Raw genomic sequence first — 26,674 nt, 5'->3', positions numbered from 1 at the left:
TTTATGTTTTTTGAGGACATTTTATGGAGTTGAGATCTGACTGTTTCACTTATGCTACTTCACCTTCTTGCTAGATGATATTGTGCCAATAATTTTCATTTTTATCTAGTCATCCCATTTGAAAGGCTATGATTGTCCTCTTGCTTTTCATGGGGATGCTAAAAAGCATTATGAAGGTATCACCTTTTTTCAATTTCTGTCAACATAGGGTAAAGTCATGGTCATATGGACAGCAGCAATAGCCTACTCAGGCCCTTGTTGGAGTATGCATTGCACCATGTTGGCTAGCAGCAGGGAGCTTCACTTCAAACCCCCACACACACATAAAAACATACACGCTTAAATGTTCAAGCTCTCACCTAGCCACCCACACCTACACACACAAGTGCACACATGCTGCACGTGCACCCACCCGCGCGTGCGCGCGCACGCGCACACACACAAACACATATGCATGCATGCATATCTTCATATGTTTTAAAACTTCCATAAGAAATTTGGAAGGTATGTTCTGCTTGATTTGGATGCATTGGTATGTCACTTCTTTCATTTTGGATTGAACCATGAATTTGTGATCTTCAATAACTTTGAAACAAATCTCACATTTTGAAACAAATATGAGACATAAGTTTGAAACAAATCTCATACTTAGATCTTCAATAATTTTGACACAAATCTGTCCCACAAGTCATAGAAGATGCACATTGTTATTTAGATATTTTGTTTACACTTTTGATTAAATCGATGAATAAACCGTCAATAAAATACTTTCAAATTTCTAGCCAAGCCCCCAAAAAAAAACTTTTTTGCCACTATATTTTTTCAACAATGTAAAACCAATCAAAACACTCTTATCCAACACTATTGTATTAACAAAGATAAGTTTTTAAAAATCACCTCTGTAATTATTAATTACACAATACCGAAACTCTTTTTTTCAGTCAAAATCATAAATTTGAATATACTTTTTAAACACTTAATCGATGAATCATAGATCTATTACTACATTTATAGCAAGTCATGACTTTAATGATTTTAATAGTCATATAATAATTCATTAAGTATATAATGCTATCTCATTTCAAAGAGATAATTTCACTATCATGAATCAAGCAATAATTAATATCAACATAAATTTATTTTTTTAATTCATAAAATTTTAATTTTACTACCCAAATTAATTTAGAGCCGTTAATTTAATATTGTTTGTACATTTAAAAAATAGCATCAAATTTAGTAATATAACCATGCTAAATCAAGTGGGAAGGTAATTATTTAAAATCCTAGATAGTTGTTTGTGTCTGAGATTTTCTTTTCATGCCATTAGAACTTTCAATTCCTGAAATTTTAAAAAAAAATCAGAAATTTTTTAAATCCATTTTGACACAATCATGTCTGCCAGATATGGTATAGTGCAATACCCAAATTTTCTTCATTTGTGGTTGCTAGATTACCCAAATTTTCTTCATTGGGACACAAGCATATTAAATAACGATGGGAAGATCCAGACAGAGAGGAGATCTCCATAGTTCAGGCCTTGAGCTACTAGGACCTGATGCATACAGGGATACTATATACCATTGAAACTCAGTAGTATGCATTTTCACTTTAGTGATTTAATACTCATATAATTATTAATTAAGAATATGATGCTCTAAGAATGAATCTAGAAATAATTAATATCAACATGAATTTATTATTTATTATTTTATAACATTTCAATTGTACTACCCAAATTAATTTGGAACTGTTCATTTAAAATTGTTTGAGCATTGAAAAATAGCATGAAATTCAGTAATGTAACCATGGGTAATTATTTATTCACAAATAAAATCATAGATTGTTGTTTGTGTCTGAGATTTTCTTTTCATGCCAGCTCATGAAATTTTAATAAATGGCAAAAACATTATCCAAATTACAACAATTTAAAAATTCTATTTGTTTCAAAGTGTGTCTTCTGAAATCATACAACACAATGACATCATAATGAAGTAAAAATCAAGCTTATATATAGTTCAAAAGCTGATTGGATTATACAAATTTGGTCTTTAGTCCAATCCCATTCATAAAGATGTGACTTTTTCAATGAGCATCATAATTGTAGATTGTAAGCAAAGATCAAGCTGATTTATGGTTCAAAAGCTGATTGGATTATACAAATTTGGTCTTGAGCCCAATTAAAGCCCACGGTATTTAAGTTTGCATGTTGCTCTTGAAATTTTCCCAGTTGTGAATTTTTTGTGATAGTTCTGGTAAGTAGGTTTTTGGGCTTTAGGAGTGACTCTGCTTTGCATGCCAGTTGGGGCTAGCAACAATGCAGGGTGAAGTTGTTGAAATTATGTTATCTTTTTAATGTTGTGGTGATTCAGAGATGAATAGCAAGTGTGATACTGCAATGCTTAATTTCTGAACTTTGTAGCCGCAGCGGTGTGATTGTGTTGTTGCTGTCCCGTCACAAGTTTATCATAGGGGTGGGTAGCATAAGGCTTGAATGAGTAAGGCCAAAATAGGTGGGTGATCAATGTAATGAATTCTGGTCCGATGACAAGTCAAATGTGTGGGCAGCTTGATCCAGGTGCAATCAAGGGAAAGAAGAACTTTGGCTTTGTAGGCCAACAAGGCGGGAGTAGGCACCAGATGGTTTGGAGAGGAGCTTGGAGTGACTTCCCTGCTCAATAACTGCTCCATCGTGCAACACGGCAATAGAATCCACATTACGGATCGTCGAGAGTCGATGGGCAATCACAATCACAGTACGCCCCTTCATTAGTCTCTCAATAGCTTTTTGCACCACATTCTCGGCCTCTGTATCTAGAGCACTAGTGGCTTCATCCAACAGCAAGATGGCAGGGTTCTTTAACACAGCCCTGGCAATGGCCACCCTTTGCTTCTGTCCACCTGATAGCTGGGTTCCCCTATCTCCCACAAATGTTTTGTATCCCTCCGGAAGCCCGCTTATGAAATCATGTGCATTGGCGGCCCTCGCCGCGGCCTCCACCTCCACTTGAGTTGCCTCCGCCTTCCCATAGAGAATGTTGTCATAAATGGTAGTGGCAAACAATGCTGGCTCCTGCTGTACTAGCCCAATGTGGAGTCGTAATGATTTCAAGTTGTAGGTCCTGATGTCCACCCCATCCACCATCACTTTGCCACTCATGGGATCATAAAACCTCTCTAACAGCGCCACCACAGTGCTCTTGCCACAACCACTTGGCCCTACCAATGCTAAGCTAGTCCCAGCAGGTACCTTCAAGCTGAAATTTTTGAAAATGGGCAAGTCCAATCTGGCTGGATAGCTGAAATCCACCTTCTTCAGCTCTACATCTCCCTTCACCTTATCCAAACTAGGTGCATTCTTGTCATCCGGATCTATTTGTGTCTCACGGTCCAGTATCATAAACACTAGTCTCAGGGCACTACCACCCTTCACCAAGTCTGGTACAATGCCAATTGCATCTCCGACAACTATGGCACCCACCAAGAGAACAAAGAAAACCTTGAATACATGGTCAGGGTTGGCTTCATTATGCCTCACAAGAAGCAGCCCATACCACAGTGACAAGGCATATGAAGAGAATTGCAAAAACTTTGCACCACCAAATATGACCCCAGACACTTGTCCTCTCAAAAGACTTTCCTGTTCACTGCGTTTCAACTCCCCCAAAAACAAGGAGAGAATCTTTTCTTCTGCACAATATGCAGCAACAGTTCGTATGTTTGCAATTGCTTCACCCGCTATCATGCTTGCTTTACAATGGGCCAGCTCAATGTCGCCGGTGTATCCTTTGAGAAATGTTTTCTGCCAATGCTCAAAAGGCAAAATCATAAAGAGCATCTGTTAAGATCTTTAAGAATTTGATTTAAGTGCTTGCATCATAACAGATAGGCTCAGAATGGAAAGTACTACCTCAGCAACAGCTGCTAAGACTGCAAGAGGAAAGACCGCAAGAGTAACCAGGCTCATCTTCCACGACAAGACAAAAGATATGATGCACCCCACGACCAGTACTGTGAGGTTATTCAAAAGCAAAGAGGTCCTGGTACCAAGTGTAGTCTGAATAGTTGCTGCATCCGAGGCCAAACGAGCACTCAATTGGCTGCTGTTATTCTCCTCTTTGTCAAACCAGGAGACTTCGCTCCTCAGAATAGCTGCCACATTATACAGCACTCTTAGCAATCTTATGCGGACAAAATAGGGTACACTGAGGTGGCGTACAAATGAAAAAATAACAAAAGAAACAGCACACGTCTTACTTGAGAGCATTCTTTCACGTATTCTCTTGGTTAGGTTCTCGTTCACATAACCCCAAAAGTACTCCTGGATGACATATCCTATCATACCAACTGATGAAATAATGGCAAAATAAACTGCATACAAACCAACTTGTACTTTCAAATAATGGTGGTCTGAAGTATAGTAAAGGCCTGCAACTGAGGCCAGTATCAGGGCACAGAAAGGGGTGACAAGTCCAGTCAGCATGCATCCAATCGACCCGAGGATGGCCTGACGCCATTCTGGTGCATTGATCTTGAGAAGCCTTCCAAAGTAAGCACTGTTTACATCTCTGGTTTCCCCCTCCATGGTATCATTTCCTTCTGGTCCAAGATATGTTGACATACTTTGAGATATTTCAGAATTTAATGACAATGCTCCCAAAGATGGGGAAACGTATGGTGATACATGTCTTCTCCTGTACACACACACCACACGACTTATAAAATAGCACTTGTATTCAGAATTGCATTAGATCCCAATCCCATGTGATCCATCTTTTAACTACATTAATCTTGTGGACAACCCCTATGCTATCATTGTGATTAGAGCATGAAACAAGAGGAATATCGTAATGTGGTTCCTTATGAAAAAAAAATAACGACATAAGAATAAAATAATGGCTGAGAGTTTCTGTGGAGGCCTCATAAGTGAATGGCCAGACCTACATGACCTAAAAAGTAATGATTAAACATTTTCAGTTTTGCTGCCCACTGCTCACCGTATAAGCCCCCTTCTGTGGTCCCAAGCAATCAAAGGTTGAAGAGATTTACCATAACATTTAAAATTTAAAGGTACAAATCTCCCTTTTTTCAAATTGTTAGTTGCCTTACTGCCCTCTTGCATCAAACAATTCTAGCTATTAATCAAATTTGCTCAGTCACTCGTTTAAAGGATGGGTTGTCCATTCTACTATTTTTTATTCACTTACAAAGTAGCTCATAATAATACAATTTAGAGCCTCCATTTGAATTGTCTTGAAAAAGTTCACTCAATATCAATTGTGTTTTCTTTGGATAAGGTTATGGAAAGGAGATTTGAGAGGACTCACCTCATTGTTTGTTTTGGCTATTTCAACCTCAAGCCTACACACTAACCTCTCGCCCATTAATTGGTCCCCCATGCATATGCACCAATAGGCCATCTCTAGCTGGCTTGTCTTGACCTATGAACCCGGCCTGCCTTAGGCTGCTTGCCTCGTACTACCATTCACGTTTCGCAGCTTGCAATGTTTAATGCCCTAAAATCAAACACATTTTGAACGAACCACTCTTTTTGTTCAATAGAAGATTGGGTAAAACAAATGGTGAGAACCTTGGGCATACGAGTCCTTTGTTAAGGTAATCATCAAATCATCCTAGGCAACTTCTCTTCAATCATGTTCATATGGTATGGCCCATTGTTGACCACAGTAGCTTCACGAACGAGTTCGATCTTGTGTCCCATGGAGAAGGAAACAAGGTGGAAGGTGGAAGACTAATTTTAAAAACATCAGAATCTTCTTGAATTTTCTTACGGAGATTTTCATTGGCACAAGCTATCATCCCTTGATCTGATGTGTCCACTACACTGCTAGGAACAACTTGAATATAACATAAATAAACAGACTTATGGTTCAACTTGAGCAATTGAGTTGCATTGATTAATGCCTTTTCTAGAAGATCTCGCTCCCATTTGATGTGAAGTATCCTTCCATCATGTATAAATTGTCAATCAACAGAGTCTTCCATGCATGCCACTACTTTCCAAGCACGACATCAAACCACATAAGCTTGGTGATGTCAAAATCCAGCTTTTCAAAACAGGACTGAATGATCAAACCAAGACCAATGACTCACTGATCCCAGACTTCAACCCCTTTACCATTTGCCAACTCCACATACCAATATGCAGAAGGCTGTGTCTTCAGCTTGAAGAGTTTTACCAATGTAGAGTTGATCACATTATGCATGGAACCTGCGTCAAACAAGACCTTGACATGTTTTCCTTCCACCGATATGCAGAAGGCTGTGTCTTCAGCTTGAAGAGTTTTACCAATGTAGAGTTGATCACATTATGCATGGAACCTGCATCAAACAAGACCTTGACTTGTTTTCCTTCCACATAGCCCTGCATAATTATAAGTCTGTATCTGAAAACTGATATCCATGGCTAGCCTTATGCGATAACACTGCATCAGGAGACATTGGTTACTTATTTCTTAATATCATGGCCATTGTCTCTCTTGAATACTCGGGAGAATCTATGGATCTATCACCATCCAAAAGATCTTCTGCACTTCCCCCTGCATCCTTTTCAATAGGATCAATAGTCACATTAGTAGTCACTTTTTGTTTCTTCAGTGGGCAACTTCACCATTAATGATCTCCAACATTAATGATCCCAAAACAATTATAGCATAACCCCTATTGCTTGGCGTTTTCCTTTTGCTCTAGTGTGAGTGGAGATTTAGAGAAGGCTCTAATACTCGTTGAAGAAACTTTCCTATTAACCCATGTGTCAGTCTTGTTATTGGAGATTTAGAGAAGGCTCTAATACTCGTTGAAGAAACTTTCCTATTAACCCATGTGTCAGTCTTTTTCCTCCTTGACACTTGATTGCTTATCTTTGTTTGCACTCGAGAATCTTTGAGAACGTCCACTGGATCTTGAAAATTGTTCCTTAGCAACATATCTCATAGTTTGTTGGCTACTAGACACACTAAGTAGCCTCTTTCCATCTTCATAAAGCAAAGACATTTCAATAGTTTTAAACAAAGTCTGATACCTCTCCCTACGGACTAAAGATCACAAACTTTCTTTGAGGTCTAAGGCATGCAAAACTCTTGAATATCTTTGAGCACCTTCATAATAAATTCACAATATTTGTCCGCATATTCTTGACACAAGAAACCATTGTTTTAAACCCATTCTAAGAATGAGAAACTCTTCTCTCTCTCTCTCTCTCTCTCTCTCTCTCTCTCTCTCTCTCTCTCTCTTTATGAGCCACATCCCGGAGGTTGTATGTACGCCTGCTCGATACGAGATTCCTCATCAGATATACCACACAAACGGAAACACTGCTCCCACTTAGGTAGCCACTAATCCATGACATCAATGGTTTGTACATGAACATCACCATAATATTTCAGAGGTTTCTGGAACTGACTATACAACATTTAGTTCACTAGTGGTTGGGTGAGGTTTTAGTAATTCCTGTATTTTACTTCTAAAGTCCATAAACTCTTGGCATGTTGCCTAAGTGGTAATGGCTCCAGCGATAATGAAGTCTCTCGGGAAACTGCACGTGAGTCAACCTCTCTATGACGTGTTGAAGTTCACTAAGTTTCCTTTGAATTATGCTTGAAAAAAAAATTTGATGACTATGCAAGGCAGGAAAGCCCCTTGGATGGTCTGAAATCCAATGAGGTCTGAAGGTGCATCCTTAACTGCCCAAAACCCTGTATAGAAACAGGTCCACAGTTCTGGTTCTACTTCACGTGTGAACCACCTCCAAGGAAACCCTAAAAGCTAAGGTTTAAAAAATTATTCTCGTTGCAAAGTGGACATGAAGGGAAAACCTCAATGAATGGGCACTGATTTTTGCAAACTCTGTCGACGCTGCCATGTACTGTGATGGCTTCTGTGTGTGCGTCGGATTCTAGCAAAGGAAGTTCTGTCACTGGCGCCGCTGCTGCTGTGTCGGACAGACCAGAACTCCGTCACTGCGCTCCATCACCAGGGTTGCACAAGTTCTGTTAGATGCCATCGGTCGTGTGTTTGTCGTATGTAGCAGGCCAAAGCCTTTTTAGTCTCAGGCGACACCTTGGCTAGCTTCCACGAATTTTCTCACAAGAAAGCCCCAAAAACATGTGGAATGACCTTATCAAAGATGATCTTGGCAGATCCCTGGGTGCAGGAGGGTATATGCAGTGGCCAGGCTGGGAGAGATGTGCAGCAACAATACTTGATTGGAAGAATTTTAAGAGTTTTCCAGATGATCAGAGAGAGGCATCTACCTAGCATCTTGAAGGGAGTCACCGACGGATTGCACAGATTGATGCAACTATACCTAGCAACTGGATCACTGGTACATTTTTATCAGAGCATTACCACTTGTGGTTGGGGATTTTTTCTGGGACACGCGTGCCCCTGCAAGTGTTGGGATTCCTGAAACCAGAGGAGGAGGAGGCTGTTGCCTTCTATTCCATTCAGTCTGGATTGCAGATGGAGAGATGTGATGTACAGGTGATCACACCCCTAGCTCTATGATCCATCCAAAGTGAGAGTAGTGGGTCTCTCTGGGAAGCATTGGTCCTGAAACCAGAGGAGGAGGAGGCTGTTGCCTTCTATTCCATTCAGTCTGGATTGCAGATGGAGAGATGTGATGTACAGGTGATCACACCCCTAGCTCTATGATCCATCCAAAGTGAGAGTAGTGGGTCTCTCTGGGAAGCATTGGTATGCTGACCTTTCTCTAGTGATGGTTACTCATGCTTTGTAGTGCATGGCTATGTGGTGGATGCCCTATCAAATATCTACATTGGGACCCTGGTGAATAGGAATGGAGTGATGTGACTAACCCCACAAGGAGCATACCTTTCTTCACCTACACTGTGCGTAATGCCAGGTTGCTCATGCTTGGATAGACCCAGAGAGTTCCTACTCTTAGGCATCACTGGGAGGCGTACAACATTTACCCCCCCCAATCAGGGGAGATTCTGGCGGAGATGGTGGCACTTGAACACGAGGAGCACTTCTTCTTGCTGTTTCTACATGGTGGGTTGCCCACCAACCAGTGGAGATCTATTTTTAGCATGGACCCCCCTTGTCCTAGATGTCGAGCTCCATCCAAGACGGTGTATCATTGCTTATGGGAGCATAGAGTATTTATAGCCCAGCTCTAGGGCAGATTGAGGAGAGATCCTATCTATATTGATTGGGGTGCTATTGCATTGACTCAGTCTGGCCCACAACTTCTTTTTGAGGGCAGGGGAGCAGATCCTGTTAGAGGCATAGCTCAGAGATGTTTGGTTTAAAATATCCCCCAGTTATGATACACACCACCTCCGCTGAGCATTGACACCACTTGGGAGATTATTGCTAGTATCATGGCATGGCATATCCTCAGAGGCATTCGAGGGTATTCACAAACAATCAAAGGTTGTGTATGTGAAAAATCGCCTCACCTTGCTCAACAAAGATGATCACAAGCCCCGAAACCATATTTGCTAAGCTCTGATACCAACTATGAGAACCCTCAGCTGTCCAGAAACATCATGCAAGCTCATGCAAAAAATGTGTAGCTTCCATAGCTTCATGCAAAACCTAAATCTACCTCATGCATGACTCTCTCCAAGAAAGCACGACACTTTCAAAAACAGGAACAATCTAGCATGCATGAGTATGAATAACCACCCAACCATTATATACCAATTAACCTCGCGGGCACCCTAGTTGTGAACAATCAAGCCCACACACTGACCTCTCACACACCGTTACTTGGTCCCCTGTACGTACACAGCAATAAGTGTAAGACAGTCACTATGGTATAGTATTTGTATGGGCAATTGGAATCTTAGGTAGGGGTACAGTATGAGGAGGATGCACCCCCTAGCTCAAAGTGGGATTCTTTGTGTCCTAGAATCTCCCAAAGGGAGATGTTAAGAAGCCTTGCACGTATGGCCTGCCCAGTAACAAATTTATCAAAGTAATCCCAAAGAGAAGCATTGAACAAATAATGTCATGATAATACTACCGAGGTGTTGACTTGGGTGTCATCTGAGGTGTTGAACTGCCAGAAGCCCTTTGGATGGATGCATGTTTTTTTGAAGCTCCAAGGCCAAACTCTTGCAGTTTCACCAGTTTATAGTAAGCTCCATTCTCTTCTTTTAGCATCAGCTCTTGATGTGTACCAGTCTCTACCAGTATGCCTTTTTCCATGACTACAATTGTGTCCGCATGCTGAATGGTGGAAAGGCGATGCGCAATCACAATAGTTGTCCGTCCAATCATGAATTCGTCAAGAGCATCTTGTACGAGCTTTTCTGAGGAAGAATCTAATGCACTTGTGGCCTCGTCAAGGAGAAGAATACAAGGATTTTTAAGTACTGCTCTGGCTATTGCAATACGTTGTTTCTGGCCGCCTGATAGCTGTAAACCTTTTTCACCGACCTGCACCTCGACAAGCGCAAGTGTTTAAAATTCACCTATCAAGCATATTGTGAAGAAACCACTTAAACAAAGGTCTAAAGGCTTACAGAAAGGTGAAACATGATAGTGGGTCTAAGATAGAGGGTAGACCTGAGTATCATAACCATCTGGAAATTTTTGAATGAAGGCATGTGCATTGGAAAATTTTGCAGCATTCTCGACTTCCTCCGGTGTGGCATTTTCTTTTCCTAAGACTATGTTTTCCCTTATTGTAGTTGCAAACAGTGCTGGCTCTTGACTGACCAAAGCCAATTGCAACCTTAGCATTTTCAGTTGTAATGATTTTATGTCATGTCCATCCACCAAAATACGTCCTTCAAAACCAAAAATAAATAAATAAAACAGACATTATTCAGTTCAAAGTTGATCATTTTACACCAAAATAGCTGAATGAAATACAAATTAGAAAGGGATGATCTTGGCACCTGCTGTTACGTCATAAAACCGTTCAAGAAGAGCAATAAGGGTGCTTTTTCCTGAGCCACTGCTTCCCACTATGGCAACATTCTTCCCTTTTGGAACTGTCAAAGAAAACTTCTGCAAAATGGGCACATCAGGTCTGGAGGGATAAGAGAACTCCACATCCTGAAATTCAATCTCTCCTTGTAATTTTGTCTTTTGATTTCCATTTGAATTGTGCTTCTCCATGTTGCCAGTATACTCGATCACTTTAAAGATTTTCTGAGCAGCCCCTCGTGCTTGTGCAAAAGCTGAAACGCTTAGAGAAGCTTGACCCAGAGCACTGGAGAAATCAAAAACTACTTTCTATTAACCCAAGATTTTGACAGAGCTTTTGTTAAATAAAGAATCACTAGTTGCTCACTCATTAAAAAAAAACAGAGTATGCATGCTTCATACTTGCACCAGAAAAGTTATTAGCACCAAACATATAGTCTTCAAGAAGAGTTGCAAACCGTCTGTGTGTATGTATGCACATGCACAGGTGTGTTGAAGAAGAAGAAGAAGAAGAAGGGAGGGGGGGGGGGGGGGGGGGGGGGGGGGGGGGGGGGGGGGGGGATGCACATCATGGTATACCTAGCTGTCCACCATTTCATAGGAAGTATGCTCATACCACGCATTCTCTGGGGTAGCCTAGAGTACTTCAATGGGCATTTCAATGTATACCCAATGCAAGGGGACGCTTTACACAAAACAATGTTCCTAGTCAAGAACCAGGAGAATCTACCAGTGCTCCTGTAAATATTGAGAAATGGCTGTGTGATAACAGCAAGGACAATACTAGAAGACTACATTGAAGCAGTCCACTTCCGAAGTGAATATAGAACAACAGAGGAGTGCACTATATAAGATCTCCATAGATTGACAGAAAATCCACCCTGTGCCATTAGTGAAAAGAAATGTCTGAGCTTCCAACTTTTGTCAGAGATGTATAAGCTTCTCCAAAAGAAACCCTTCATGTTCCCTAAATGGGGTCTCTTAATAGGAACCGAAGTAGAAGCTTTGAGCTGGATTTTCCAACCATTTCTTCCCGTGTAGTTAAAGAAAATAATGCTATGAAAGGCCTTTGATGTAGCCAACCGTCTCCACTAACAAGGATCCCTCTGTAAAACTGTGATTGTAGCCACCAAACATATAGAGTCTCTAGGAAGAATTGCAAATTGTCTGCGTGCCCGTGTCCGTGTCCGTGTGCCTGTGCGTGTGCTACGTCCCAACATGTCTAAGATTAGGGTGAGGGGCCTATGCTAACCCCAGATTAGGGTTAGGGTTAACCCAAGATTAGGGTTAAGGGCTTAGCTAGGAAGGGCACAGGGACCTAGAGGGTTCACACATGGGCTCTAAGGGTGCTAGCAAGATGAGGTCTAGATTGGCTAAAAGCTTATAATTAATAGCCTAAGGCTAATAATGGCGAAAAGCTTAGGAAAGTTAATAAATAAAGCAAGGGCCAATAATAGCTAGGTTGTAGGAGTGCCAGCCTGAAATCCTCAACAGAAAAGAGGGCATCAAGGTACTCTTTTTAAATCTAGTCCTGACTATAATTACCACCCAACCCTATTATTAGGCTTTTTCTTGTTTTAAGCCATTAGTTTTCTTTTAAGGTGAACCAAAGCCACTAGTTTTCTTTTAAAGCAACCGCCAATGAATACCTCATCCTTGCTAGCCCTTAGCCTCCTCAGCTCATCCTATTAGTCCCCATACCCAACTAAGCTCTAGCCCTAATTTTGGGCCAGCCTTTTGACTCTAACCCTCAACCTTAGCTGATTTTTCAGTTAGTCCATCCCCTTAACCCTAGGTCATCAACCCCTAGCTAATAATGGTCTCAGCCCACTTCATGATGTAACATTATCTCCCCCTTCAATCAGATTCATGTCCTAATGAATTACAGTAGGAGAACTGTCAATTGTAAGCCTAACATTGATTCTAATATTCCACCATACCATCCACGTAAGAGTCACTAGCCCTTACATTTAATAGACTGGAACTTCACTAGTGACTTCTACAAAATCTATGGAGTATTCCACGCACGTCTAGAACCACAAAATCCTCATAAGATAACTTGCTTACTACTCCAATTCCATCCTATTATGAATCTTGGAGATGTATACAATGGAACTCAAATGCGATAAAATGTGTCCTAATAAGGTCAAACCTAGCACCAATTCAGTTTACAGTTTAGCCCTTACCCAAATCTCTTTTTCAAAAGTCACTAGTTGGCACTGTGTTACAAGGTTCCAAAAAACCTTTTAAACTTGTGTCCCCAAGAACTAGACAAATCATGGTTACATGTCCTTTATTAACTTGTTATTGAAGAATCATTATTCTTCCAAAGTCAACTAACTTATTCTTAGAAAATTAATATCCCCCCAAGTTGTAATTATTCTTCCAAAGTCAACCAACTAATTCTTAGAAAATTAATATCCTCCCAAGTTGTACTGCCTAAAAGGCTTAACCCCTTCAAGAACTCCAACAAGGATGTCTATGAAATAAAAAGCAACATCAGGGTGAAGCAGAATTGTCCACTATCTCAGGGCTGAAGCATCTCACTCATCGATGCTTGGAAGGTAGCAGGCAGGGGGTCCGGGGGGGGGGGGGGGGGGGGGGGGGGGGGGGGGGGGGGTGGGGCGGGGTGGTTTGGGAGGAAAGTTGCTGCTGTTTGGCTTTTTCTTGCGACAAGCCATTACATAAAACCTCTTGTATGGAGATCATATTGTGCTGATTCGTCATCACCCGAGGGGTTGTAGTCACAGCTTAATGCACTTGAGGAATTCAGTAAATAAAAAGAATCGGATGTAAATCTTCGCAAAGACGAGTTGATAATATTTGACATCGCAAGGGTGGTAAGAAGCAGTTGTGGAAGAAAACAGGTGGAATTGGTGGACTCGTACACATAACCTGGAGTAGTCTTTTCAAGCCCACACTTGTCTTAACATAAATCAGTAGAAGTTTGCCATATCAAGTGAAAAAGTCCCTGAAACATCTAGAGAGGTAATGTTTTCGAGCTCATTTCCAAGATCCTCAATCAAAGAGCCTGATTTTGACTCTAAGGTCTCTTACATCCATGTCTGTATCCATGTATGGGGCATCCTTTTGAGGAGTTCATCTCGAAAGAGAGGGATGGGCAAAAAGCTTCAGTACCGTCGGTCCCTCACCATATTATCTTAGATGATATTGGGCCCTCACCATTGGAGGTTGATGCAATCTTCCAAAAAGTCATATACCTTTGTAGAGTTGGTCTCTTGTACCTGACCAACTTGCAATGATTGCATTGACTGCTCTGTATAGCTAGAAAATAATGGAAGATGATGGTAATACAAGTCTACAAAATGGCCTCTCTCTAGGGGAATTTGTATGGAAAATCTACCACCCTTCCAATATAGCCTTGATACCCCCAACCTCAACCTTATTAGACAGGAGCTCAACCGTATCATTATCCTCTTCCTACATGTCTTCGGAACACAGATTGAACCATCAAATCATCACACAAAGAGAGATTTTTATGGGGATAATTTTTTACACATCACTCCAAAAGACTCACCCAAAGGCCAGAGTATCTACAGAAACATATGTTACATTCTTTGAGGATTGCTATTGGTCAGATCAGAGTCCGATCACACCACCTACGATGAGTGGCGGGGCTTTTGGGGGAGCAACACTCACAGGAAACTCAGAGTTACGTACGTTGTGTGACATCTGAGAGATCTAGATGGACAAGCACTACTTTCAAAATGCCGTGTCTATTATGAGTTCCATTTCCTTTTTAAGAGGGTTTGGGCCTCTCTCAAGTTCTTATCGCTCTGCTCAGTATTGCCTTGGCCTCTTTCTTTTGGGATTGTTTTGGAGACAAGGAAACATAGGGAGAGTTTATTGAGGGCTGGAGAGACTAATGGACAGCCACAGACTCTGCGTACTTCTTTCTACCATGCTAGAGAGGACGATTGTAGACAGACGGCTGTGGAAGTTCTAGCTTTGAGTGGCATACTAGTACCAGGGTATCCCATGGTAGTATATGAAGAAGGCAGAAGACTTGGAGATGGGGATGCCGTCGTCCAAGCAGTAGATGAAGGGTTGGAGGATTCATCAACAGTTGAATCTAATACATCTGCAGGAAAGAATGTATTCTACATTTGCTAAGGTGTTGAGATCTTATCACAATCCTAATTTAGAAAGCTAGCCGATTGGCTAGCCTCAATTGACCCTCTGACAACCTGCAAAGGTCACAAGGAGGCTTCACTTGATTTCTGAAAGGCACTATCACCACATACTAGGGCTGCCAATAGATATGACATGGGGAGCATCTAAAAACAAGTGTGCATCATTACTGGCAAGTCACAAAGTGTGCATATAAAAACAAGTATGCATCATTACTGGTAATTCACAAAATGTGCATATAAAAACAAGTGTGCATCAGTACTGGCAAGTCACAATGTGTGCATATAAAAACAAGTGTGCATCAGTACTGGTGGCAAGTCACAAAGTCCAATATCACATGATTTTGATGAGTTTAGATCCAAAAATTGACATTGGAAAAACTTGATAAAGATATGCTTGGATCACTTTTGGAGGACCTGGAGCTTCAACTCTAATGGACAGAGGGGTTGTACAAGATAGCTTGTTTTGATCATTTTTTAACATTTTGGACCAGTTTTCACCAGCATTGATCAGGTCAGCATGTTGACCAGTGTTGATCAAGTCCACTCAGCTTCGTCCAGCATTGACAAAGGTTTGACCAGTACTTTCTGACAAGATTTGATCATTTACAACATATTTTATACAGTTATGGTTACGAAGAGTTCCAAACATCTTTGACCAGCTTTGATTAGGGTTCGAAATGAATGATTTAAAGAAATGAATATATGCAGGACTCGTTCATAGTCTGAGGCTTAAGAAAAACTTACATGCCACCAATCATGATAAGAAACATGGTTATCAGGGCCGTTGCACCTCTGGCAATACCACGAAGCACCACTACACTTCCGAACCAGATCAGCAGAGAAAAACTTCCATATGTTGTTATGAACAATGTGCCTAGCCCAAGCCCATTTATGAGTCCAGTTTTGTAGCCCAGATTCCGTGCATTGATGAGGGCATTAGTGTATGCTTGCATTGTCTTTGACTCACCCACAAAAGCATATACTGTACGAACCTGCGTAATGGCCTGTTTGCAAAAGTTTGAATGAAATTGAGCGTTGAATTGTTGTAAACAAATACTAAATTCTCTCCAAGCCAAAACAATGTAAACACGCAGGCACCCCCCCCAACACATGCGCACGCATGCACACACACACATAAACATATGCGCTCATGTATGCAATTGTACGTGCACACACACACAAACATATGCGCTCATGTATGCAATTGTACGTGCACACACACCCACCCAGACACACAAGCATGCCCCCCCCCCTTCTCCACACACACACACACACACACACACACACAAAAAAGTCCATATATAAAACATGAGGAGAGTAAACCTGCTCTGCAATGGCACCAGCTTTTCCATAAGCCTCCTGACTTTTGGAGGAAATATTAGTTATCATATATGCTTGTAGGCCTGCAGCTACAGTAATTAAAGGTAGTACACCTATTGTTACAAGTGCCATTTGCCATACTGTGGCAAACCCAATTACAAGTCCAGCAAACAATGTAGCAAAATAGTGTATGGCATTTCCCATCTGCACATTGCCATGATTCTAGTTCAGATTTTTTGTTTTCAAATCCATCAGCCTTAAACTTCCAGATAAGAGTCAAACCTTTTCACCAATGGCGTTTTGTATAAGCAAGGTATCACTGGAAATACTTTCAATAATTTCACCGGTCTGTAAACCTGTATCAAATTTTTCTATGTCCTGCCTTAGTATTGCTTCCAGATACTTAGAGCGTATCTCAATAGCCTGCCTCTCTCCAGTGAAAGTCCAACAAAAGACCTCTGCAAGTGGTAAAGGATACAGAAGTCAAACCTATGTAATGGAACTAATGTATAGTATCATCCCATGTTCCAACTTCATCATTTTGCTGAGGAAAAAATACATATATATATTGATAAGTTTTTATAGTGGAACAATTAGATGACAAAGGGAAGAAAACCACCACATCCAACCATATCATGGACTACACCAACCTTGCAGCAAGAAAGAGACATGCAAGCATAGGTATCTCAGTGATTTATTGTGCCTGGAGCCTTTCTCGTTTAGTTTGGATTCCAATCAACCCTAGCATCCATTTTTTGCTAATTATAATGCTTGCTACTCATTTTTCTACCCCTTCTTTCACCTCAAGAAACCCATATTGGCAACCTGAAAATACAACTCAAACTACTTGAGAGAGGGAGGTGTGGTAAAAATCCTCAAAGCGCAGAAAATGGGACATTGCTCCCTCAATGGTTGGCCACTATAGTGCCCTTCAAAAAAAAATCTCATCAACTCTCTCAAAATCTACCAAGTCTATCAAGAGGCCACTATACTGCCCATCAAAACAAATCTCTCATCAACTCTCTCAAAATCTACCAGGAGGATATCACTCTTGTCCTCGAGATGGGGGAGAATAGCTGGCCTTCCAAAAAGTGAAGCTAGTGTCCAGGTTGATCCATCTCTACTAAATCTGGCATAGGTGCCATGGATGATGCACCAACAGAAACACCTGGCACTGAAGAGAGTCTCCTTTGCACACCCCTGCTGAGAACCCCCGCACTGGACTCCACACGTCTGAAACTTGGAACTCGTTCATGTTTCCTGCATGCTCGCGCCACCATCAGCTAAGAACTGATCATCTTGGAGTAAAACATTCTCAAGAAAATGCTATGGTTGATTTATATACATCACTGCAACCTGTGCACAATTAGTTGCCACTACAGCAATCTCATCTGCCTCTTGGACTCTCTGAAGCCTATTTCTTTACCGGTTCTCCTACCTCCAATTGGTTTCCGTTTAAGGGATTTACCCTTTAATAAGCTTTTTTACGGAAAAGTCCTCGTGAAGCAATGGTGAAGATGCATTTTTTGACAGGTCCCTGTTGAAGCTTATTTGATGAAAATTCCACTGAAGAAAGTTCAGACTGCAAAAGAGTTTAAAGAATGCAAGCATCTTTAAAACTCACACATTCTAGTCAGAACCTATGGGTCTAGGGATGATTCCATATCGTCTACTTCTGGCATCACAAGACCTCGTGAAAACACACCAATTTACTAGGAGTCACTACTGGGTTGGATGTTGGTGCTATATTATCACCTGAACACACCTATGAATCCATTGGCTGACTGATTGAAGGCATCGGAAACCACATAAGAAACACGTGTTACCACCTGATTTCCTTACTTCCTGAGAATGTATCTGACTGACTTTTGCTTTCTAGTGGTAAAACTATGTTAATCGGGTAGGTAGCCTCTACTGTTGCCCGTTCTGGGTGCTTTGTCTCACACCCATAGCTTCTTTTTTCCTTTTATAGATTGAGGCTCACAACATGGCTGATTCCTCAGCTAAATTTTTAATTTCCTCCACTCCTATACGGGGCTTTTATGGTAGCATAGTGCTCCCAATTGGTTGAGATCTCCTTTTGGTTTGAGATCTCCCTTTGTATGATTGTATTTTACTTAATAGAAGTCTCTTTTCTGAAAAAAACTTTAATCCTAAATAGTAGCCCTTACATGCCACTTGCATCTAAGTGTTGGTGACACATGCAGCATGCTGCCATGGAGTAATACATAGCAGGGAGTTCCCAATGGAGTTGATCTAGACTCTTAACTCCCTAGAGAATCTCTAAGCTCATCATCTATCTGATAAGAGTCCTTACTTTTCCTGCAAAAGATAGTGCCAAAGTGTTGGCCCCACAAAAGTGGCGTCCATCACACCCAATATAAGTGCATGATTGCAAACGAGTGTGCTAGCTTGATGCTTGAGAAGGAAAAGGGTGCAAAGCCTAAAGCTGGGCCTGATTAAGTTAAACAACCAAGCACCACGTTACTCGGATCTGCATGTAAAATCTTAGCTAAGGCATTGAGTATGAGGTAACAACCAGTTCTTCAAAGGGTTATTCATGACACACAGAATGGGTTCCTCCAAGGAAGGAGTATATTTGATAACATCTTCTAATTTTGGGGAAGCTGTAGAGTGGGCTAAATCTAGCCAGCAACCCCTTGCCATCCTCCTGCTAGACTTTGAAAAAGCATATGACAGAGTGGATGGGACTTCTTGGAAGGCACAATGGCACACATATGGGGATTTCCCAGGACTGGATCAGAGGGGTCTCATTGTTGTATAGGGAGTCTCACATCACAGTCTTGGCATGCGGGGAACAGTTTCTTGGGAAACCATTATCCTACCCAAGCAAGAGAGGGGATTGGACATCATAGACACAAAGATGCACTGTAAGGTGTTGCTTTTGTAAGATGATTGTCAAAGGATTTCTTCCTAGCACTAAGCCATGGAAGGAACTTCTCATGCAGTAGGTTATGAGACGTACTCCGGTTAGGGGAGTTGACTGGATATACAGACCATGTTTTATCTTCTCGGAGGCAGAGCACCGGCCCCCATCCTCCCCTTTGGTTAGATCCCTTCTTTCAGCTTGGGACTGCACGAGGAGATTCTTGGTTCACATACGTCCGCGGTCAGCTGAGGAGCCCATTATGTGGAATGACTTGATCTTGGATGTGAAGGTTCCACCTCCTAGATTAGGGTTTGCTGCTGCTAGACTATGGGGGGTAGAACTCCATCGTGGAGTGTGCAAAAAGATAGAGAGAAGGGAGACGAGATAAACAATGCTCAAGTGTTTGCACGACTCAATGAAGATTAGATTGCTTGATATGATTTGGAGTACACCAAGTACATGCTTTTATAGGTTGCAAACCTTATATCTTGACTCACACAAATCACACTCACATATGAGGACATGACACATGGCACACACTTATCTTTTTTTTTTTCGACAGGCCTTAGGCCCAAAATCCTCCCGTAGTTACCGATTTTTCACCGCCTGTAGGCACTTAATTATCCACCCATAGGCGATGCCGCCAAGGAAGCACCAAGGGGCGTATTGAACCCAAGACCTCTTGGTCCTAGGCACACACTTATCTTATCCAGATAAGAGTGTGTTCACAAACATATAGGCACACTTGTACATACATGGGGTGTTCATACCTAAATAGGTGTTCACACCTATACAAACACATATAGATGGTTACAGACATTCTGACAGGTATACGTGGTGGACATACATGACACAAGAGACTCCGAAATACCCAACATGATGCGTATGGTAGGCCACTTGGGGTGGCTATGCATATTCAATTGGCTGGTTGGGAGACTCACTTCCCCACAATGCTGGATTGGAAGAGGCTTAAAAACCTCATGGAGGATCAGAGAGGGGTGCCATACAACCAAAGGCTCCAAGCACCACCGGGCCCTTGGTGATATCTTGCACATCACATCTCTCCAAATACCATCCATCCTGTAATGAGAAAAAGATTGGTGCGTCATCCTCCCCCGGAGTGGGGAGGCCCATAACCTATAGAGGTACACCTATCCCGGAGCAAAATCTAAACCATAAGTGACGAAGCCCTTCCAAGGTCCCTGTGATCGAGTGGTTGGTATGGCAGCATAAATCTGCGCAATCATCTGACTAGTGCCCCTCAGATATTGCGTAAGAGCTCATTGGGAGGCTTATGGTATCACACCTGACATTCAGAGGACTTTTTGGAGGAGGTTGTGGCATTCTTCCAAGAGGACAAATATATCCTCCTTTATTTGGCTTTCTCTGCTTGGTGGCCTCGCCACCAACCATTGGAGATCACTTGTCGATGTTAGCAGAACATGCCCGAGATGTGCAGGAGCTTCAAAGAAAGCCTATCATTGCTTATGGTAGTGCAGGGAAGCACATAGGATTTGGATTGCGATAACACATCACCTTGGAAGGATGCTTACATTTCTTTTGGTGCTATCATTTGGTTGACAGTCAAGTCCACAGCTCAGGTATGAGGGGAATGACAAGGATCTGGTCATTATGATCAGTCAATGAGTTGCTTGGCACCACCGAGCAACTCATTGACGTCCCACCTACAGACAGTGCATGGGATATTATTGCTAACACTGCAGCCTGGCATATTTGGAAGGCTAGGTGCACTGAGGCCATGGAGGGTATTTGAGTAACAGTGCATGGGAGATTATTGCTAACACTGCAGCCTGGCATATTTGGAGGGCTAGGTGCACTGAGACCATTCAGGGTACTTGAGTCACTGTGCATTTGCACGATTTGGAGTGACGTCATCCATGGCCACTTGGGCCAGAATCCAGGGATCTTCAAGGACTGCAGGAGAGAGAGTGTGGCCAATTTATGAGAGTGGGATTATGGCATCTTTTCCACTCCCACTCATATGGGACCTTGTTGGCAACACAAGATTTCCCCCTTGTGTGGTTTGAAATCTCCCTTGTGTATATTTTTTTCATACTTAATAGAAGTCTCTTTTCTCACCCCGGAAAGGGGGGGGGGGTGCGGCATTGTTGTGGTAACCTAAATCAATGAGCCATGCCACTGATCCACAGGCTTGTGCCAAACTCTAGGCCTTTATGCATCCCCAAAAGGGTCTACCATGGTGAATGCATCGAGGACAATGAGGAGTCACACCTGTAACTGCTCGTCGTTGGTTTACAGCCAGTCCACCATGGGCTATTGACCAAAACAATGTGTATCCTTTCTGCTTCTCGCATAACTCCACAAGCTTCTACAGAAGAAAGCCTGCATGGCTCTGGTAACACGGTGATTCTCCCGATGAGGTCCCCTAGTGGGAATGAAAGTGGAAGTACTAAGCTATATCCATTGACCACTTGACTGTGTAGTCAGAATGGTCTGAAAATTGCTCTCAGAAGGTAAAGAAGAAAGGTAAAGTCAGATGGCACAGAGGATAATGCAAGGCTAGACTCGGTGCTAAAGGCTTCATCTAGGAAGAGGTATTAAACATTCGCAGAGCCTTGCACCATCTCAAACTCTTAGCAATGGTGATTCATTTTGATGGAGACTTGGAAATGGAAGTCACCTAACTCGGCCAAAGTTGTCTGTGGTAAGAGGCAGCTAAGACAAGATATCCCAACTGAAGAAAAATATATATGGTTTGAAAAAGGCACCAGATCATAGTATGCAAAGTTCCAAAGCCTAGCAATTTAAAGAAAGCAAAGCACACCAATGAGGAGGTAGCCCAAGTGGTGAAGGTGTTTGCCTAGAACCAGGAGGTCCTGGGGTTCAAAACCCCACAAGGTGCTTCCTCGGCGGCATTGCCTACGGGCAGATAAAAAGCACCTACAGGCGGTGAAAAATGGTAACTACAGGAGGGGTCGGAAGAGCGAAGCACATCCAAATCTTCACAAATATAGGAGGGGGTAGCATGCTTATTGTTGCGCTTTACATTCATGACCTTATTATCATCACAGGCCATGATGATGCACTTGTCTATCACATTAAACCTTCCCTAAACAAATGGTCCATTGCAGCATTCATTGGATAATCAAAAACTGCAGCAAATGTTGTGCCAATCAAAGTATGCCTAGTAATTTTTGGATAGGTCAACACACAAAATTGGACCCAAGCATAAATCCTTCGGAGAAAGGCCTATGAAAGATTGCATATCGAGTAGATACAAATAACTCTATACACCAGACTTGTGACCAGCCTCATCTATTTGAAGATCACAAGACCTAATATAGTGTATGCCATGAGAGTTGCCATTCACTACACAACCTAAAACAGAAAAACTCAAAGTCAGCCAGTTTGATATTGTGGTATACGAGGCATATTCCCAGCACATTGGACTACATGACATTCACTTTAGCTATCGAAATCATGTGAGTTCCAAGGCTCTATGTAAAGATAATAGTTGGACATGTAGTATTGAGGGAAGTCCACAGTAGGTTGTGCCTTTTGGTATCATCTCTTTGGTTAGAAAATTGTAAATCACAGTAGGTTGTGCCTTTTAGTGTCATCTCTTATGGCAGCTGCAACCCACCCATGTGTGCCTACATGTGCACACAATGCCTTGGAGGATCGATGCCTGGGCCAGCTATTATTTATTTTGTCCATTGCACCCATGCATGTATACCCACACACACGTGCACACATACACATGCATGCCCGCGCGCATGCGCACACACAAAAACTGCAATGGCATCATTGGGGTATCATTGCCATGAGTGGATTGACAATGGGGCAGCTACCACTTACACTATCAAAAATTTGCCCACCTATATATATATCCATGTAGTAGTCACACGTAGTAACTATTGTAGTAGTTACTGTATCATTCATGTTCCTATCACACACACATGGGCAAGAGCGCACACATGCGTGCATACACACACACACACACACACACACACAAAACATACATGCACCACACACATACATAGATTATATACATTTGGCCTATATCCTGCCTGGGCAGGCACTAATTAATATAGAAAAGATTAGATTTTTGGAAAACAAAACCCACATGCTACTGATTTATTCAATGCAATGAAACATTAAGACAGGTCCACCTTTCATGGGGTGAATTTGTGCAGGCCTTTTTTGCTGCTGTAAAGTTTAAAAACACACATGACTTGACATGTCTGAGAACTCAAGCTGCTCCATTTATCCAAGAAAAAGGTATTTAACAAAATTAGAATCACATGCACCTGTCCAGGCAGCCAACCATATGATAATGCCAAGGTATACCAAATCAAGCGAATACTGCAGAAAGCAAACACCTCATTAGTTCAACTAATCCAGATTAATGTACTTGTAATTAGCCTAAACTGACCCACATATTTGATAGATGGAGCTGGGGCATTTGTGAAATGCATAAATTTTTGATTATCCAAACATTTGCATTGGTTTATTTTACGTGATTATGTATTCTAAACCTTAACCTCATGATCGCCAAAATTGCATTAAACATGCATAATAAGTGCACGAAAGCTTAGGGCACCTGGGAAACTGTTTTGGCCGAGTTCTCGGTTTGTCCTCCAAAGACATCGAGAAACTTTGAGAGAAAATGGAAGTAGACAGGCATGGCTATGCCATGGATAACTGCGCCGCCTGTACCTAGAATCATCATGATCACATCCAGCCCATCTGCATAAGAGAAGAGCTTGAAGAAAGAAACTGTTTGCTGGGCACTGTTGGCATCATCCATGGTGGACTTGATTTGTTGATCCTCTGGAGAAGCCATGTTGGCGGGAATGACTGTATCATCTTGAGAAGCCAGCTCAATTATACCATCGTGAGAAGCCATGTGGGTGGACTCGATTTCATCATCTTGAGAAGGCATGCTGGTGGGCTTTATTGAGAATCTTTGTTTGTACTGGGCATGATGTGATAGTCCTGAGAAGCCAAAGTGGGGTTAATTGTAAGCCAGAATGAGATTAATGTGACAAATTAGAGGGATTAACTCTTATTATGTAATCAACAGTGAGCTTAATGATATGATTATCTTGAAAAGGCATAATGGAGCTTAAGTTGGCCACCAGAGGCGACTTTGAGGAAACAGAAGAGGGCTTACCTTGAGGGGTGGTTGTGTGTTGTAAGATCAGATGTTCTCTCCTTTTCATGCCTGTTTCCATACTACAAGAACCTTTCGGGGAAGCTAACGTCCATTGTGATGCAGACAAAGTCCAGACATATCAGCTTGGAATTTCAGCTTCTCGTCGTTTAGACGTCCATTGTGATGCAGACAAAGTCCAGACATATCAGCTTGGAATTTCAGCTTCTCGTTTAGACGGCAGCCGAATTTTCATGCAATTTTATCTATTTTTTTAATTCTTATATTAAATTCCTCTTGGGTATCCGTTCACACCATGAATCTCATTAGTGCATTGGATTTTTCCTCTCTAATTTAATTAATCTATGCACATGTGCACTTGGAATACCATTTCCAAATAGAAAAGGCTATTCTTGCTTGAATAAAACTTTGTTTTGTCAATATCTTGAGATTTTATTCTTTTTGGGATCAATAATAATATTATATATATATATATATATATATATATATATATATATATATATATACTTGAAAGATGTCTAAAAGTACTTAAAAACACCCTTTTAATTTCCCCAAACACAAGGCTTATGCAAGCTTATGTTATTGCAAAAAGTACCTCTATCCTCAATCAGACAAAAAAAGTAGTACCTCTAGATTTAGTCGGACAAACTAGACAAGATTACACTACTCTCCCCTTTCCAATTTATGTACTTAAGCAAGACGAATTTGAGCATGGAAAACCTATCTTTTCTTCCAATTAAATCTATGGTTTTCTACCCAAGGTTTAAAAGCCTCCCGAATCTCTAACAAAGATGCATTTTAAAGTATTGAATTTGTAAAATATGATCTAAATCACCCACACAAAAGTCATGCACAAAAAAAGGAAAATCTAAACAGTTTTGCTTACAAGACAAAGTGCATGGAGTTGAGACACTTAGCAACCCTAAAAAGTTTCACTAACCCCACATGCCTTGGAAATTTGATAAGGCCCGAGGTATAAGGGTAAGAAGGATCTCTTCTCTTTTTCAAACCAAGCTTCACTTATCCCACATGCGAAAGTTTGATAGCGCCCAAGGTATAGGGGTAAGAAGGAACTCTTCTCTTCTTCAAACCAAGTTTCACTAATCCCACATGTGAAAATTTGATAGTGCCCAAGGTATAGGAGTAAGAAGGAACTCTTCTCTTCTTCAAACCCACTGGAGGAGAGAGAAATTGAGCCGTGATTATGTGGAAAGTGATAGAACACACCCACCAGTGCTTACGAAAACTAAACAAGGCCATATTTGTACCTTTCTCGTCGTTGGGGATCTTGTGAGGACCCCCACCCTCTATATCTATCAGATATAACTAAACCAAAAGACTCAACATTGAGGGAAAAGAGTCTCACCTAGGGGCTTCTTCTTACAACAATGGCCTAGCATTCAACTATCTACGCAATTGCACTAGATAAATTCTTACACTACGAAATGCATATGATCATTTCTAGACACATGCCTCTTTCATAATTCTCACAAATAAGAGGCGATTGGCGGCTCCCTTGGGCTTAACCAACGTCTTACTCCTCGATTATGAAGGCGACAGCCTCAACAGGTTCAATCATTCTAATAGTTTAATTCCTAATTTACCCCATAAATCTATACATTTTAAAGGAAAAATTTCTACTCATTTTAAAGGTAAAAACTCTACTTGAATAAATTAAGATTCTCCCTTAAGAACAAACCCATGTGCACAACTTGATACACAAAAGGGTGTATAATGTGACCTTCTTCTCCTTATGGCATCTTGTATTAATTCTAGGGTTAATTTCATGATCATCTTAATTTGTAATCTACAGAGTTTAATTGCGTAATTTCTTACATAAATTGATCTAAAACACTACATGTGAAAGGGGTCATATGTGTGTCAAAAATTACAACCATATGCACAATTTATGGTGCACTAGTGTGGTGCATAAACATCCATAATTTATTTAATCCAATTCCAAATTGATCCCTAGATCCTGAAATTCTTAAGCTTATTTTCTTTAGCTAAGTCTAAGAAAATAAGGTTAAACAAGGCTAGTTCCCAAGGTCTTCTAAAGAATGTTAAACTATGGCCATTAGCCTAGTGCATATGCTTATGTTCTAAGGTTCCCTATAATATTTTATGAAAAGTACATAAGATAAAGAATTAAACCAAATTAAAAAGGATTTTCTATGGTTCATATACTCAAAATTAACCAAATCGATTTAAATAGGTAGCCTATTGCCTAGG

The 26,674-nt window shown here is 41.3% G+C and overlaps 1 protein-coding gene across 1 annotated transcript; it reads right to left on the bottom strand.

Annotated features, from left to right (window-relative positions):
* Positions 1 to 1,987: 1,987 nt before the first annotated feature.
* LOC147605166 (ABC transporter B family member 19-like) lies at positions 1,988 to 24,646 on the bottom strand. The gene is made up of 12 exons (XM_086794200.1): positions 24,443 to 24,646; positions 23,870 to 24,264; positions 23,577 to 23,631; positions 16,677 to 16,852; positions 16,398 to 16,598; positions 15,819 to 16,078; positions 10,890 to 11,206; positions 10,555 to 10,778; positions 10,010 to 10,425; positions 4,255 to 4,691; positions 3,908 to 4,149; positions 1,988 to 3,799 (listed from the first exon to the last, which is right to left on the bottom strand). Exons 1-12 carry the CDS (start codon positions 24,501 to 24,503, stop codon positions 2,582 to 2,584), a joined length of 4,002 nt encoding a protein of 1,333 aa, XP_086650326.1. The 5' UTR covers positions 24,504 to 24,646; the 3' UTR covers positions 1,988 to 2,581.
* Between the last annotated feature and the right edge of the window lie 2,028 nt (positions 24,647 to 26,674).

This window comes from Cibotium barometz, chromosome 60 (assembly GCF_041138505.1).
Source record: "Cibotium barometz isolate CiBa-2024 chromosome 60, ASM4113850v1, whole genome shotgun sequence".
Lineage (NCBI taxonomy): Eukaryota > Viridiplantae > Streptophyta > Polypodiopsida > Cyatheales > Cibotiaceae > Cibotium > Cibotium barometz.
Note: the sequence above shows the minus strand (reverse complement) of the source record. Positions and strands in the feature narration are given on the sequence as shown.

Bases quoted from the DNA above. Each gene is read 5' to 3' on its own strand.
- LOC147605166 (XM_086794200.1), bottom strand. From the start codon at position 24,503: ATGGAAACAGGCATGAAAAGGAGAGAACATCTGATCTTACAACACACA. The intron at 10,779-10,889 runs GTGCCAAGATCA...TTGGTTTTGAAG, and splicing joins GTTTTATGACGTAACAGCAG to GACGTATTTTGGTGGATGGA. The intron at 3,800-3,907 runs GTAGTACTTTCC...GAGCATTGGCAG, and splicing joins TCTTAGCAGCTGTTGCTGAG to AAAACATTTCTCAAAGGATA.